The 13,146-nt window shown below is 50.7% G+C and overlaps 3 protein-coding genes across 3 annotated transcripts; all 3 read right to left on the bottom strand.

Annotated features, from left to right (window-relative positions):
* Window positions 1–161: 161 nt before the first annotated feature.
* On the bottom strand, window positions 162–2,231 carry EAH_00036270 (Trichohyalin, putative; the record flags this gene model as incomplete). Its single annotated transcript, XM_013392069.1, has 6 exons — window positions 162–260; window positions 620–757; window positions 909–1,016; window positions 1,142–1,204; window positions 1,496–1,659; window positions 2,030–2,231. The coding sequence occupies 6 exons, from the start codon at window positions 2,229–2,231 to the stop codon at window positions 162–164; spliced, it is 774 nt and encodes a 257-aa protein (XP_013247523.1).
* A 1,521-nt stretch (window positions 2,232–3,752) lies between these two features.
* Window positions 3,753–7,449, bottom strand: EAH_00036260 (hypothetical protein, conserved; the record flags this gene model as incomplete). The annotated part of the gene is made up of 6 exons (XM_013392068.1): window positions 3,753–6,168; window positions 6,271–6,430; window positions 6,590–6,701; window positions 6,812–6,858; window positions 6,978–7,092; window positions 7,234–7,449. 6 exons carry the CDS (start codon window positions 7,447–7,449, stop codon window positions 3,753–3,755), a joined length of 3,066 nt encoding a protein of 1,021 aa, XP_013247522.1.
* Window positions 7,450–9,717: 2,268 nt separating this feature from the next.
* Window positions 9,718–11,382, bottom strand: EAH_00036250 (hypothetical protein, conserved; the record flags this gene model as incomplete). The annotated part of the gene is made up of 1 exon (XM_013392067.1): window positions 9,718–11,382. One exon carries the CDS (start codon window positions 11,380–11,382, stop codon window positions 9,718–9,720), a length of 1,665 nt encoding a protein of 554 aa, XP_013247521.1.
* Window positions 11,383–13,146: the final 1,764 nt, after the last annotated feature.

The following is a 13,146-nucleotide window of genomic DNA, read 5'->3' as shown; positions in this document are numbered from 1 at the left end:
AATTCTCCAGCTGTTCATCTTTCTCCTTCGCTGACTCCTGCAATTCGTCACACCCAACCGTTCCACATGCATCAACTCACCAATCCCACGCAAAATCCTCCCCGCATCTACCTTCATATTCCCGTACCCACCCACGCACACACACTAAGAGAGACACAACTCTAAAGCCTCACCTCTGCATGCTCCTGCATTTCTGTCATCTGGCGCCTCAAGCTCAGCACAGCCTCCTCCTTTTCGGCCAGCTGGCTCAGCAGCTCTGACTGCGACGATGCAGAAGGCATATTCAAGCAAGCTCAGGAGGGGTGCATGGAGGTATGCACAGAAATAATTCGTGGACGTGGCACTGGAATGCGGCTGTCGAATGGGTTTAGGCGAGGGTGCATCCAAAGAGGATGAATGTAAAAGGAATAGTGACAAGTAGGGACCAATCCAGGTCTACTCTTTGAGCTCTCGTTTGTCCCAAAGACGTACCATATGAAGAACAAAATTCACTACTGGGCTACCACCCAAGCAATTGACGATTGGTACAGCACATAAGGGGGGTTAACGAGGGGCCATGAACTGCCTAAGTCTGTCGCTGATGAACATGGCGTTGCTTGGTTGATTCTGGGATACTTACATTCCGTGCTGCCAAGGATGCAAGCTCCTCAGGAGAACCGAGTTGTAGGAAGGAATTCCTTTGCCCTTCTGATGCTTGCAAGCGGTCGACAAGCTCTTCAATTTTGGCATTTGCCTTTGCCAACTTCTCTGTCTCCGTCTGCAACAGCGTAGCCAAACCCACCAATATTTGGACCTACTGATCTTTGCAAACACATACTGTACCCGCGCAATGCCGGACAGCCCAACGGCCAACGTGTCATATGATGGCTAGTTGGTGCCTGCATGTCGGTGCTGAAACCACTGCTGACTACTGCAAGTTCTCTGGCTTCTGCTTTTTCCTTCCGTAGATATTCGAGCTCATAGCGCAGCTCTTCAACTTCTTTATCCTTCGTAGCCAAGAGCTTTCTCAGGTCGGCCTGAATGATGCCGCTCAGTCAACATAAGTCAAAAGTACGGCTCGCACATGGAATGACTGGAAACTCCAGTCACAAGCTGTATTGTTGCATTTTCAACTCCAAGAAGTCAGTGTCTGTTTGCTTACTATATGTTCGTTGAGGCGCTGAATTGCGTCTGTTGAACTCTTCAGCTTGTCCTCCATGGATACCTGATTTACATTCCAGTACGCATATAGGCCTCAATTCAGAGCTTCCAAGTAGCTAGTCAAGACTTCCATACACTCAAACTATTCGCCCAACTGTATTGCTCTGCATGGAGAAGTAGCTCTACAATGGGAGTGGGGTCGACGACGAAATAAAAGGTAAAATCATCACTCACGAACAGGGCCAGCTGCCAGGCATATCACTGCAGGTAGTCCACAACTACGACATAAGACCTCTGCTACCAATCCACAAAGCAGCACGTGGGTCAATGCCTTTACTGCATGGTTCAGGTGGACCACTTGTTCTAAGTACTTGGGTTGTGGGGGGTGCCGAAGCTTGCCTTTTCGTCCTGCAGTACCGTAGCGAGTCTTTGCTGCACTTCCAGCTCGCGCTTCGCCCCCTCTTCTGAGGTTCGCCCATCCTGCAGGTTCATAAGACTTGCAAAGAAAAATCACTTTCCCTGACCACCTATATGAACACTCAAATCACTTTCCCGCAGTTTCCTCACGACGACTGAAATTCGCGCATTTGAAACTCACTCGATCAATCTGGTGGATAGTTTGCTGCTGCATGAAGATCAACGACTCCAGCTGTGATTTTTCTTCTCGTAGATTCTGCACTTGATGCTGTAGCCTCGCCACCACCCCCTGGCAATGCTCGCTAGTGCATGCTGCGTACGCAAAACTACGTGCATTCTGCATTCATGATGATAACGCTGGGGCAAATCCGGCGGCCTATGGAGTATCGGGTTGGAAAATATGGCACGCAGCGAAATGAATATTCCCTCTACTGCTAGAAAATCCCGGCAGGTCTCGAACACGAAATCTTACCTACAAGTGGCCCTCTGTGGGTGCTGGGGAGAGAACTGGCCGTTTCTGCATCCTTCGTATAGGGGGCTTCGCTAGATAGCGAATCCTGTTGAGAGGGTTGCCAGCGGTGCACAGGCATTGATCCAGCCCTATTCGGGCCTTTTGTTCCATCTCCACTATTCTCCTGCGGCTTGCCCGTCGACCTGCTGAAGAGTTTCTTCATCTTCGGCGCCAATAGGAGCTCTGTCTCGTCCATAAAAACAAGGACGCGTTAACTGCTGCATCCGTAGAGATGCTGACGGGCGCTCAAAGTATGGGCATAATGCAGGGGAGCGCCCGGTTTAGGCAAAGTCGCAACGCATAAACTGGCTGGTTCGTGAGCACCGCAGCTGCAGATCAGAACTGGTCTACGCCCTGTTGCCAATAGAGCACTTCAAAACACCTTCTGAATGATATGAGTGCAGATCTGTGTTCACAGTGACGGCAGCAGGGTTTCATCTCAAGCGTCGCTGTTCGGCGTAATTTATACGACGACGTGGAGTTCTCATCACCCCTCCACCAACAAGTTCTGCTGATTACGTATTGTTGGTGTAATAAATGAGACTGTCTTCGGCTTAGGGAGAGACATAGCCATGTCTTGTACAGAGTTTCAAGCAATACCCGTTATGGTCCACGAATAGTCTCGAGTCAACGCGCGGTATCTCGAACACAACCGCTGAGGAAGGCCATTTTTATTCCCCTGTTGTGTAGGGAAGATATATTGAATTATTTTTCCCTCAGTAGGAAACAATAAAGCCCATGCCTTGAGTTCTATGTTTTGCTCAGCTCGCTGCCGCCGGCCCACTCGAACACGTCCTTCTCGAGCAGGGAGCGGCAGATCAGCTTATACCCTTTGAGCTGGAATAGTCGGTGTTCTCTCATTCAGGCCTCTTGTACTACAAGAAATGCTGGCGAAAACCGAAAATATTGAGCCCAATCACCCCTAGTCCCACATAGGCCCCTTGCATGGAGAAGACGACCACACCACAGGGTCTCTAGAGTACTTGTTCGCGCACATGGGGTAAGCGTCCCCTCATTTCCATCCCTCTTATATTATAGCAAAAGTGATGCAATATATAGGCAAAGGGCATTTTTCATCGACCTTTACAAGCGTCACCGTAATGCTGTTCTTCGCACAAGGGCAAGCTTACGGCTCATGAGACACTAATATTCCTAGGTTACTCACTCCACTGTATGCAGTGTAGTTTCATCGATACCAGATTTCGCCAAAGAGGCTTATGCTGGAAAGACCCCCAGACTCCAACGGAGCACATCCTAGAATCCGCGCCAACAGACACACCCCTGTGACTGGTTGGCCATAAGCTATTGCCCCATCGGCCCTATATCTAGTCATCCTTATCTAGTCATCCTTATTCGCAAAGCAAAATGGATGTGGCCTGCTATTCAACAGGCAAACGTGACTTCATGAGAGATGAAGCAGCATGCAGTGTTCGAAAACTAATGAGCGCGTGTTCGACAACTGACGAGCGCAATGCTGGAGTTTCTTCGGCAATTTAGCCATGCATGGTCTTATCTGTGAAGGGGTTCGGTGCTTCTGCAATAAGCAAAAACCTGCATGAGGTGTGCTTTTTGAGAAAAAGCAGAAACAGATCATGCGAAGAAAGCGACGACCCGCGTGATGCCGCCAAGTGCATTTCCACAATGGTTTTCCGACAGGTTTCAACATTCGGCCTGCGCCAACTGATCACCTGTTTCTCCACCCACCAGGTATTGGGATCCCCGTATGCTGTCGTTGTCTTGCAATGAATTCTGATCCGATGCCTCGCATTATGTAGTGCATATTCACCCCAGCACCCTGCTGCTGGTTTGGAACAGCCCGCTGGAGCTGGTGTGACTGGCTTGCAAAATATTGCTGGGGAACTGAGAGTGGGTGCTGCTGAAAGCTTGTCTGTTGCGTATGGCCGTATAAACCGGGATTTCTGGGAGGCAATACTGGTGGCTGCCCCAATATACGGGTTGGCCACTGCAGGCCTCCAAGGTCTGCATGGCCCAAGATAACCGGTTGATGCTGTACGAACACGTTGCCTCCGTACGATTGCAGACCCTTTGAATAGCTCTCTGGAAGCGAAGAGCGTCGCGGGATTTCGCAGCCAATCCCAGGTGCCCATTGTCTTCCTGGCTGCTGTGATGCACTGAGTTGAAACTGCTGTGGGTGCCCCGGAAGCGTGCCTCGAGCCACGCAATAGGGTACGAAATTCTGTGCATTGCGTGAGTCCCTAACCGCATCTCCTTTGTGTTGGCTTACCATATCCAGCGAACTCCCCAGAATACGGGGTGCAGCCGAGGAAGGCAGCTGCGGCTGGTATACTTGCCCATACGGCTCTGCTTGTGCGGCGGCGGTAGCCAGGCCAGGACTTCCTTTGTTCACGTCAATTTGAGGCCTCAAATTAGCGACTGCTCGACGATCCTCTTGACTAGTTTCTTGAAAGTGAGGTGTTATCTTCAAACCCCTGCTGGTCACATCGCGGGAGGGGAGCGCTGACTTCTGGCCGAACTTAATGGTGTGGTCTTCTGGCACAACTTCTGCTTCAGTGTCCTTCGGCCTGCCTCCAGAGGATCCTTGTGTTGTAATATGTACAATATGTGTCCCACTTGACCTCGAAGGATAGAGATCCGCCGGCGCCGTGTTCTCTGTCCGCTGTGGGAGATTGGGGCTCACTAAGACGCCCTTCACGCTGGCGTTCCTCCCGGCAGCAGCGTGTGGAGGAACAGTGGCTGCACAGCTATCTGAGATGAGGCCCAGGTATTCCTCTTGGGCAGTTGGTTTCTGGTGTTGTACCGGTAAGGATGTAGATGTATTTTGCGACTGCAGGTCGTTTGGAATGCCAAACGAGTGATCTGGGGAAGCTACGTGTGCCCCTGTCGAAGTACGCGGCGTCAGGTCTTGGAAAAGCCTTGTCTCACGCTTATGTTCTTTTGTTTCGTTTGCAGAACTTTCTACAGACTGTCTCTTGATAATATCTTTGCATGTAGGTAGCACGGTTCCGCAGGTCATACGACTCGGAAGTCTGCTGTTTGGAAGTGACCCAATGAGGGAGGGAGGCTGCGTGGCACGCAAGTTGCCCGACGTGTGCCGATGCACTGGTGCTCCTCCGTTATCCAGAGAGATTTTCCTCTGCGCGATGGAACGCCTCGAGGGCGAGCTGAAAGACGCTGGCTTGGAGAGGTGGTCCTGGGCCTCGCACGCTTTCTGCCCATGATCTTCCTTGCACTGCATTGTCTGCCTCGAACTGTATCTCCGTGAGGCTGCAGGAGGAGTAGCTGTTGAGCTCTCCTTCTTACAGGATGACGTTTCTCCGCGAGCACTGTTCCTTGTGAAGGCAGCTTGAGACTGGTGTCTGCGGTAGGAATCCCGGCACGCCGATCCTGCTGGTCCCTGGAGAACTATCTTTCCGACAGGCAGTGGGGGTAAAGGGTGTCTCGCACCGGTTGGTGTAGGCTTTACGGTGGAATCAACCGGTTTCATTTTACGATCAGCAGCCGCCTGTAATCGTGAACGCGTTGCTACTGATGCTGGTCGGGATGCAAGCTTGTTCCCTTCCTTGGGGGTGCTGGCACCCTCACCACGCCCCTTACTGTCCCCTCGTTTGGCAAGAACTGAACTGTTTGGAAAACCCATTCTAAATGAAAGAGGCTCTGTCTGGTGACGCATTTGAAGGGGCGTGCAGTAGGTTGTATCATATACCGCTCCTATTCGCAGTTTTGACGTGCGCTCCCGTCCCCACTTATCATCTGCACTATCTGCTTGGCCGCTGGCTCTCTGTATTCGTTTGATCGTTTCCGGCGTCTCCTCGACACAGCGCAACGCGGAAGCTGCCTCTCCTGCTTTCACTGGAGGTTTCGACACCGTGCTCTCCAGGACGTTCTCGGATAGCCGTAAATCTCGAGATGAAGGTGGGCAAGATCCGCACGCATCCGAGCCGCGCTGAGCGGCTGACCTTGAAAATGAGATTTCCTTTGGCTTCAGGGCATGAAAAAGAGCCCAACGGGCCAAGGGCTGATCTTCTATGCCAAGAGCTTCGATTTGCTTCCTCAATCTTGCTTCTGGCCAGCGGCGGGCCAGTAACGCAACAAGTGTGTTCCCTTGTTCAATGAGCCGCCTGAGCCATAGATAGAACAGCAAAGTCACGACGATTCGGCTTTATCTCTTTTGCATAGGCCCTATTGCCGCTGCTAATAAACACAGCAAATGGCCTTCGTACCTAAGCTTTATCTTGAATCGAGGCATCACATCCTCAACAAGGGCAGTCAGGCAGTGAAGCTGCGCGAAAAAAACCAGCTTTCTCCCGGTAAACGCTTCAGACTTCAGATTGGCATTTAGGGACACACGACTGAACCAGCTAGGAACCTGAAAAGCCTTACCTGTGTTTGTGCGTGGTAGAGCAACCTCGAAAAATATTCTTTGTCTTCGAGTGCATCCCGTGCGAGAGACCGTGCGGCTTGAGCATACACCTTCAACAAAGCACCGACATTCCTGGTTATCCACGGATGAAAGCTTTGCAACACAGTATCTGGCCTCACCGCACTTAATAGAATACGGAAGTAAGCACTGCAACGGTGCACTAAACCGACGAACCTCAGCAGCAGTAATCCGCTTGCTGTTGACGGCGCTTTCCCTTTGGAGGCGAAGGTACTGAGATGCATGCGCAAAAAACACGTTAAGCTTTACCTTATTGAGGAGCTGTGAGGCTATTGATGTAATCAATAGCTTCACAATCATGCGGCTAGCATATCCCAGCTCACCTCTTCCTGAAAGACTGCATAGTGTTTCCTCTCTTCTGCCCGCAACCCTGGGAGTCATTCAAAACGAAGCACATATGCGTACGAGGTCATCAGAGAGCAGACCATGCAGGCAAACTACTTGTGAGGTGAATGGGATTTTTTTCTCTGCGTGGCAGGGTATGCATACGTTGTTCTTCAGCAAGCTCTTCCTGAACTAGCCACAATGCCTCTTCCAGATCGTGAACTGCTTTAAGAGGCCCGCCACTACTCTCCATCTCCGCCAAAATATTATCATTGCATCCCTGAAAAACAAACATCCAAAAGTTCTCGGCGATAGGAGCAAAACTTGCAGCCTTGTCAATACAAAAGCGACTTGTTCCATCCGCCTCAGGTGGTCGTGTTGTCTGCTAGCCTGTCGTCTAGAGAGCGAGCTAACGGCGCACCGATGAAGCGGGAAAGGTTCCCTCAGATTCCAATTTCTTTTCAGTTTCTGTATCTTCTCCACTGTATTTATCGAGTTCGACAGCAACAAAATCTGGTGTGATGCTCTTCCTTCGCGGTTCGTCAGCAGCGGAGAGCCTAGTAGGACGAGCGTTGGCACTTTCTCCTGCACAGCCTAGTTTATCGTCAATTAGGAGAGTTTCAGTATGGGGCTCCATTGTTATATGCGCTCTACGGGTCAACGAGGTGACCGCACACCACATCCAAGGTCTCTACAGCAATGCGAAGGCTGTGTTGTCTCTCCTTAGCAAATATGCTAGGTCCTCTGGGAACGCAATGCATCTGAAACTAAAAAAGGCACATAAGCAGTAAGATTTGGGTGAGTTGCCCCAGATAGGGTAGGAGAGCACAAGGTCTCGAGAAGGCGGGCCAACTTCGACGTCACCTAAACACGACCAACAGCGGGCGAACCAATCGGTGCACCACAGGTGAGCCATCTAAATACTGCAAAGGCGGTTCATACAAGGCATAGATCAAGCGCCTAGTGTGTGGTATTGCTGAAGGTCCGGAATGCCTAGCGCTGGGGATTCTTTGGCGAAGAACAGGCTGCTGCTGGCGATGCTACAGAGCGCTTAAGCTCCAACACGAAAAATACGCCTCCATCAGTGACACCGTAAATTCATTTATTGGTTTCACAAGGTAATTTATTTTTTCCGTGAAAATTACTGGCGGACGCCGCCCGGTGCACAACGGTCAACCGTCATACCCTGGGGCTTGGGTGCCCATTGGCCTGCAGGCAAGATACGGTTGCGCTGCATCGCTTCGGAGAGACCCGGAAAATTTTGTGCCCATTCCTTCTAACACCAAAGGTGAATTTCGAAAGCATCAAAGAGCCCCCTTCCTGCTGTCAACTTCGGCGAAATTACGAGACAGGCCGCAGACGCAGTACTACCACCAACTGTCGCCAACGACAGCGCGGTGACGTTATTTCCAGTGAATTGCTTATCGGGAGAATAAGCATATTTGACTTCTGTCCTGTATCATTACCATAAAGTCAGGGTTCTGCTGAATAATGTAATGCGCAAATCCTAATATTGGCGGGAAAAGCCGTACCACTCGTGTCGGCACGAGGGCGGCACTCTAGCGCGAATCCGAACCAAATATGGGGACATATGTGATTAATGAGTCCTTTACACATATAATTTTGCTGATTAAGAGAAAGTTTTGCCCCGGTTCTCCGTTTTCCCTCGGCACATCGGCCCGGCGAGCACGTCTTCCCTGATGCGTATATCTGCCCTGATGCAGCCTCTGGTTTGTATCCATAGATGCTTTAGGCAACGAGTTACCCTCTGCACCTTCTGTTGTCTGGGACTGCTCCACTGATGTCCCTCACTCCTTCCAACGGGCTTAGCTCGACTTTGCCAGTTTCTCCGGTGCTGGGGCACTTCTGTGAGGCGCCTTGACTGAGAAGGCATTCCACCAATCTTTTTGCGGCATTTGTACACCGCTCATGAGGCCTAAAGGATTCTGTCAAGGCATGGTTGGACCAAGGGGTCCAGAAGTACCGTGCCCATCGTGGTGCACCAATTCCTTGAGCCCTAGTTAACAGACGATGTGTAGGTCTCTGGTGGCTTATTCCGTGGAATGGCGTGCTATATACAACATCAACATCAGTGCATGCAGCTCAATTGCTTTGTTCTTGGGGATAGGGTGGTAGAGGCTTGTCGTGCGTCTGTAAAAGGTGGCCATGTGACCAGTGCTTGGTTCGCATCAAAGCAAAGCGTGCACATCTTCTGTCACTACTAGGAATGAAAAACTACAACAGAGCTGCTTACTCTAGGTTACTACTGTACGCCCCTTCAGGGGCAGCAACTAACACCAATAAGCCTGGCAGAAGTCCTAATATGATTGATGCTCTCAGCTTGTCTAGTTCTACTGAACTCACAAACGCAGGCCTGACGAATAGCCACACTCCTACCCTCTGAATGCAGCATCGAACATTTCTTCTACGAGCTGTTCATCATCCGCAGTCTCTGAACAACCCGGGGGAAGACGTCTGCCCCAATCACTCGCGATCCAGGTAATTGCAATAACAGTACTATTGCATACTAGAAACGCATGTGGTCCAGTGTTCGCTCCAGAGTATGCATCACCTAATGCCTAGCATTAAACATATTCGGTTATGCCGACAAGCCCGGGGGAAGGTACATTCCAAGCAACTAAGCAGAAAATCTTCCGCAGGGAGAGAACAAAAGAAAGCGTTTTTCCTAACAGTCTACGATACATGGCCTTCCACATTACACAGATACCATAAGAACACCATAAGCGCTCGCTTCAAGTACACGACTGGCCAGAAGCCGTATATTAAAATCGTTTGGCTTGCATCACAAATAAAGGCTACTTCAAGTGGAACGACGGCAACTGCTTAAGGTACTACAGCGAACAAAATAATTATGCGCCCAAATCGAGTAGTTGGTGACCCTTCTTCAGGGATACTTGCTTCGTACGTGCTTCTCCCAGCTAGTCAACTTCGTTTCCACAACGGCAGTGTTCTTCCTGATTGTTCTGGCCAGACTCAAGAGTGGATGGGCATTTCTATTCCAGCGCCCATCTTCGCCTCGCCCTATCAAAACGCGTCCTGCTTCAAGGTGCTCCAGTGCCCGCTCAACGCACAAGTCCAGTTCAAGCTTCAGTGCCTCCCCCAAGGTTATCTGCTTCTCCTTGATAGCCATAAGCATTTCTGTGGCTGCACTCACGTTGAGGCGGTCGACGGGTAGTTTCCCTTCCTCCACGCTGTGCTGAGCATGCACCAGCGACTTCACAGCTGCATGCATGGAATCTTCTTGCTCCTGAGACTTCAATAACAACTGCATCAAATATGCAAATTGGGGCCCTTCCAATGGATGCTGAAGAACCTTTTGAAACTTAGCTTGCTGAAGTGCCTCCGCGACACTCACTGAATCGAGCAGCGTTCGCAAACTATCCAAGGGATCCGCTTCTGCAGGTTCTGGGGCAGGCGTTGGGCTGGCGTGTTTCTTCTCGTAAGGGGTAGGCAGTGACTCGGCCAAGTTATTCGCAAGTACAAGAATGTCTGGATATAGTTCAAGAAGCTTCTTTGACTGACTGGTCATGTTGGTAGTCAGTTGTGTAACCACAAAAAACTCGGAAGCGGCGCTGTTACCAACGTTTTCCAAGGCTCGTAGCAGCTTTCGGAGATTACTTGCAACCTCTTCTGCCTGCTCCTGAGTTTTTGCATTTCTGACATTCTCAGCTAGCGATTCCAGGCCGGTACAGAGTGCTCCAACGTTCTGAGCCAATGCAGATGATATTGACGAAACTTTATCTACAAGGGCCTGCACGGCCAACTGTGCAGTTGAGTCATCCCCTCCTTCTGCCCTGCTGGAGAGCAGGACACTCTCCGACCTGTTTCCCCACGCCTCTGTCCTCAATGACGCACGCCTAAACTGGTCCGTTAGATTCTCAATACTGCGTCTAAGTTCTGAGACTTCACCGATCTCCTCACTTTGGCCATCCCCACTTTTCGGCATTTCCACGTTGTGCTGCGCGCCACTCTCCAAAGGTCCACGTTTATCCGTTGGCAAGACGTTCGATTCTCCCGGCGCTGCAGTACTCTCATCAGCCTGTGGAGGCACTGCAGCAGACTCTCCCATTCCCTCCTCCCATAGAAGGCTTGAAGAAAGCAACCTCACGAAGGACGCCAACACCACGACAAGAAGAGCTACGCTTAAAACCTTGGGCCCATACCTCCAAACTTTCTCTTCCTTCTCAACTACACTGGGAGCTTCTTCTAATTCTCCGTCTTTCCCTTGCCCTCCTTCCCGCTGAGCCTCTCCTGTTGAGGACACCGAGGGCAACCTTGCCTGTAGTACAATACTGTTCTCCGGATCCACGCTGTGCAGATTATTAGGGGGATCCGGCGAAGACGAAGTATTGGCCTTTTCTTCTGACGGAAAGGCATCTTCGGGCTCTCCGCGAGCGGCCTGAAGGTTCATTCCGCTCGCCAGTGGCCCATCTCTACTCGTCAATGGCCCAGCAGTTGACCAGCCCTCCGGAAGAGTTCCGGCGACGCCACCCCATTTGCTCAATGGCGCAGTGGCCAGTACTATTGCAGATGCAATTATTCTACGCATTATACTGAGTATACTGAGCAAAAGTAAAGAAAAGTAGATGGAAGAATGACGTCCGAGACACCTGGTCCGAGCGAGACGTCTGCTGATCCCGCTAAACTAAGTAGGGTGGCACGTCCACGTTGTCTGTAATGCTAACAAAGCAACCAAGATCTGTTGGGCCCTGCGAAAGCACCAAAAAGCACAGCCTCGCTGCTGCCTGACTGATCCTAGTCGTCTCAGACACCACGGGGAAACGGCGTACCTCGACTAGCAGAAATACAGGCACCCTCGTGTCTCAAGGGCGGAAGGAAAAGGAATAAATATAAAATTAATTCGTGTGGGAAGGAGAAAATCAATTCAAATGCGCCAATGACGTGAAAAAGGTGCCCCTGCAGTTGAGAACAGCAAACGGCCAAGGGGGCTGAATGGACAGCACGAAACCCGTAGGAAGCGCTTCAGTGCGACCTTACTTAAAAACTATTACTTTCCGAGCTACATATATGTGTAATACGGACTGTGGATAAATTTAAAAATACTTGTAAAGAGGGTCCTTAACAATTGCGAAGGCTCGGTCATCGGGCGCTGCCCGTTTAGTGGCGAGGAACGGAAAGCAGGCGAGCACGGCATCGAGCACGAGGCCGTCATTCAGCACGCTGAGTGTGAAGTACTTTCTTTGTTCAATTTTCGTGTATAGATGTTGTTGGAGCAGGGTGATGATGAGATGAGTGTAAATGTTGTTAGTGAAACGGAGAGATTATTCTTCTTGTGGTCAAGATGAACGAACACGGGTGACCCACTCGATGAGAACAGAGGGCCGGGCATACCACGGAGAGCAATGGCGGTATGCACATTCAACGAATAAATACACTAGCCACATTCACAAGAATCATCCATTCCACGCCATTCTACACATGCATATATTCTAGAGCCTTCCATTTAACACCGTTGGCCGAACCTCTTGCCGGACCCGTTGCCTCACGCGGAAAGACACACCCTGTACTCCGGCTGAATCTGGGCCAACTCCAATATCAAATGAGAATGATTGGAAGCTCGTTGCTTTCGTCCCTATGTAGCGTTAGGCTTCAGAACCACCTCGTCGCCCCGCGGAGCTCGTGGTGGCCTGCCTTGCCGATGCTCAGTACAGCTCAGGCGGTCAGCGTCTGTGTGTTGACCTTTACGACCTAACATGTGCACTCGATGCACTAAAGCGCACGCTTGCTTAGCGTAAACTAAGGAGATGCTTGGCCACTGCAGAAATACCACCTGTCCGACAAAATCTGCCCTAGGCGTCCTGTCACGTTCCAATGTTCTATGTGGCTTTTTGGAAACTGTGCGCCTGCCTACCAAACCAACAAGGGCTGTAATCTTCAGGAGACTGGGTCCAATTTAACGACTTCATGCACATGTTCGGGCAACTCTACGGAGTGCCGGACATCACCAGCATCGAGCAAAAGCCGTGCTGCCATCCTCCCGGACACGGGAATGCAAGCACAGGCAATGAATTTAATGCTGCACCTCCGACATTCAACTTCATGTGGACACTCACCGCAACGTGAAGGGCTTTCACATGTCAGAACAATTTGCCGAGGTGTAATCGGTTCGCAGTCGTTCCTTGCACAATCGACTTAGATTTTTTGGCGGTAATCCTAAAAAGAGGATGGCTGTAGGCCGGTAACTACAGCCCGGAAGTTTGGGCCATTGAAGCCGTTTAACTGGATGGAAATAATTCACTATAAAGTCAGTGCAAACGCCTAGGTTACACATAAGTGAGACGGGCCTCCTTAG

This window comes from Eimeria acervulina, genomic scaffold, assembly GCF_000499425.1.
Source record: "Eimeria acervulina Houghton genomic scaffold, Eah_scaff389, whole genome shotgun sequence".
Taxonomy (NCBI): Eukaryota; Apicomplexa; class Conoidasida; order Eucoccidiorida; family Eimeriidae; genus Eimeria; species Eimeria acervulina.
This window is presented reverse-complemented; position numbering and strand designations above follow the sequence as displayed.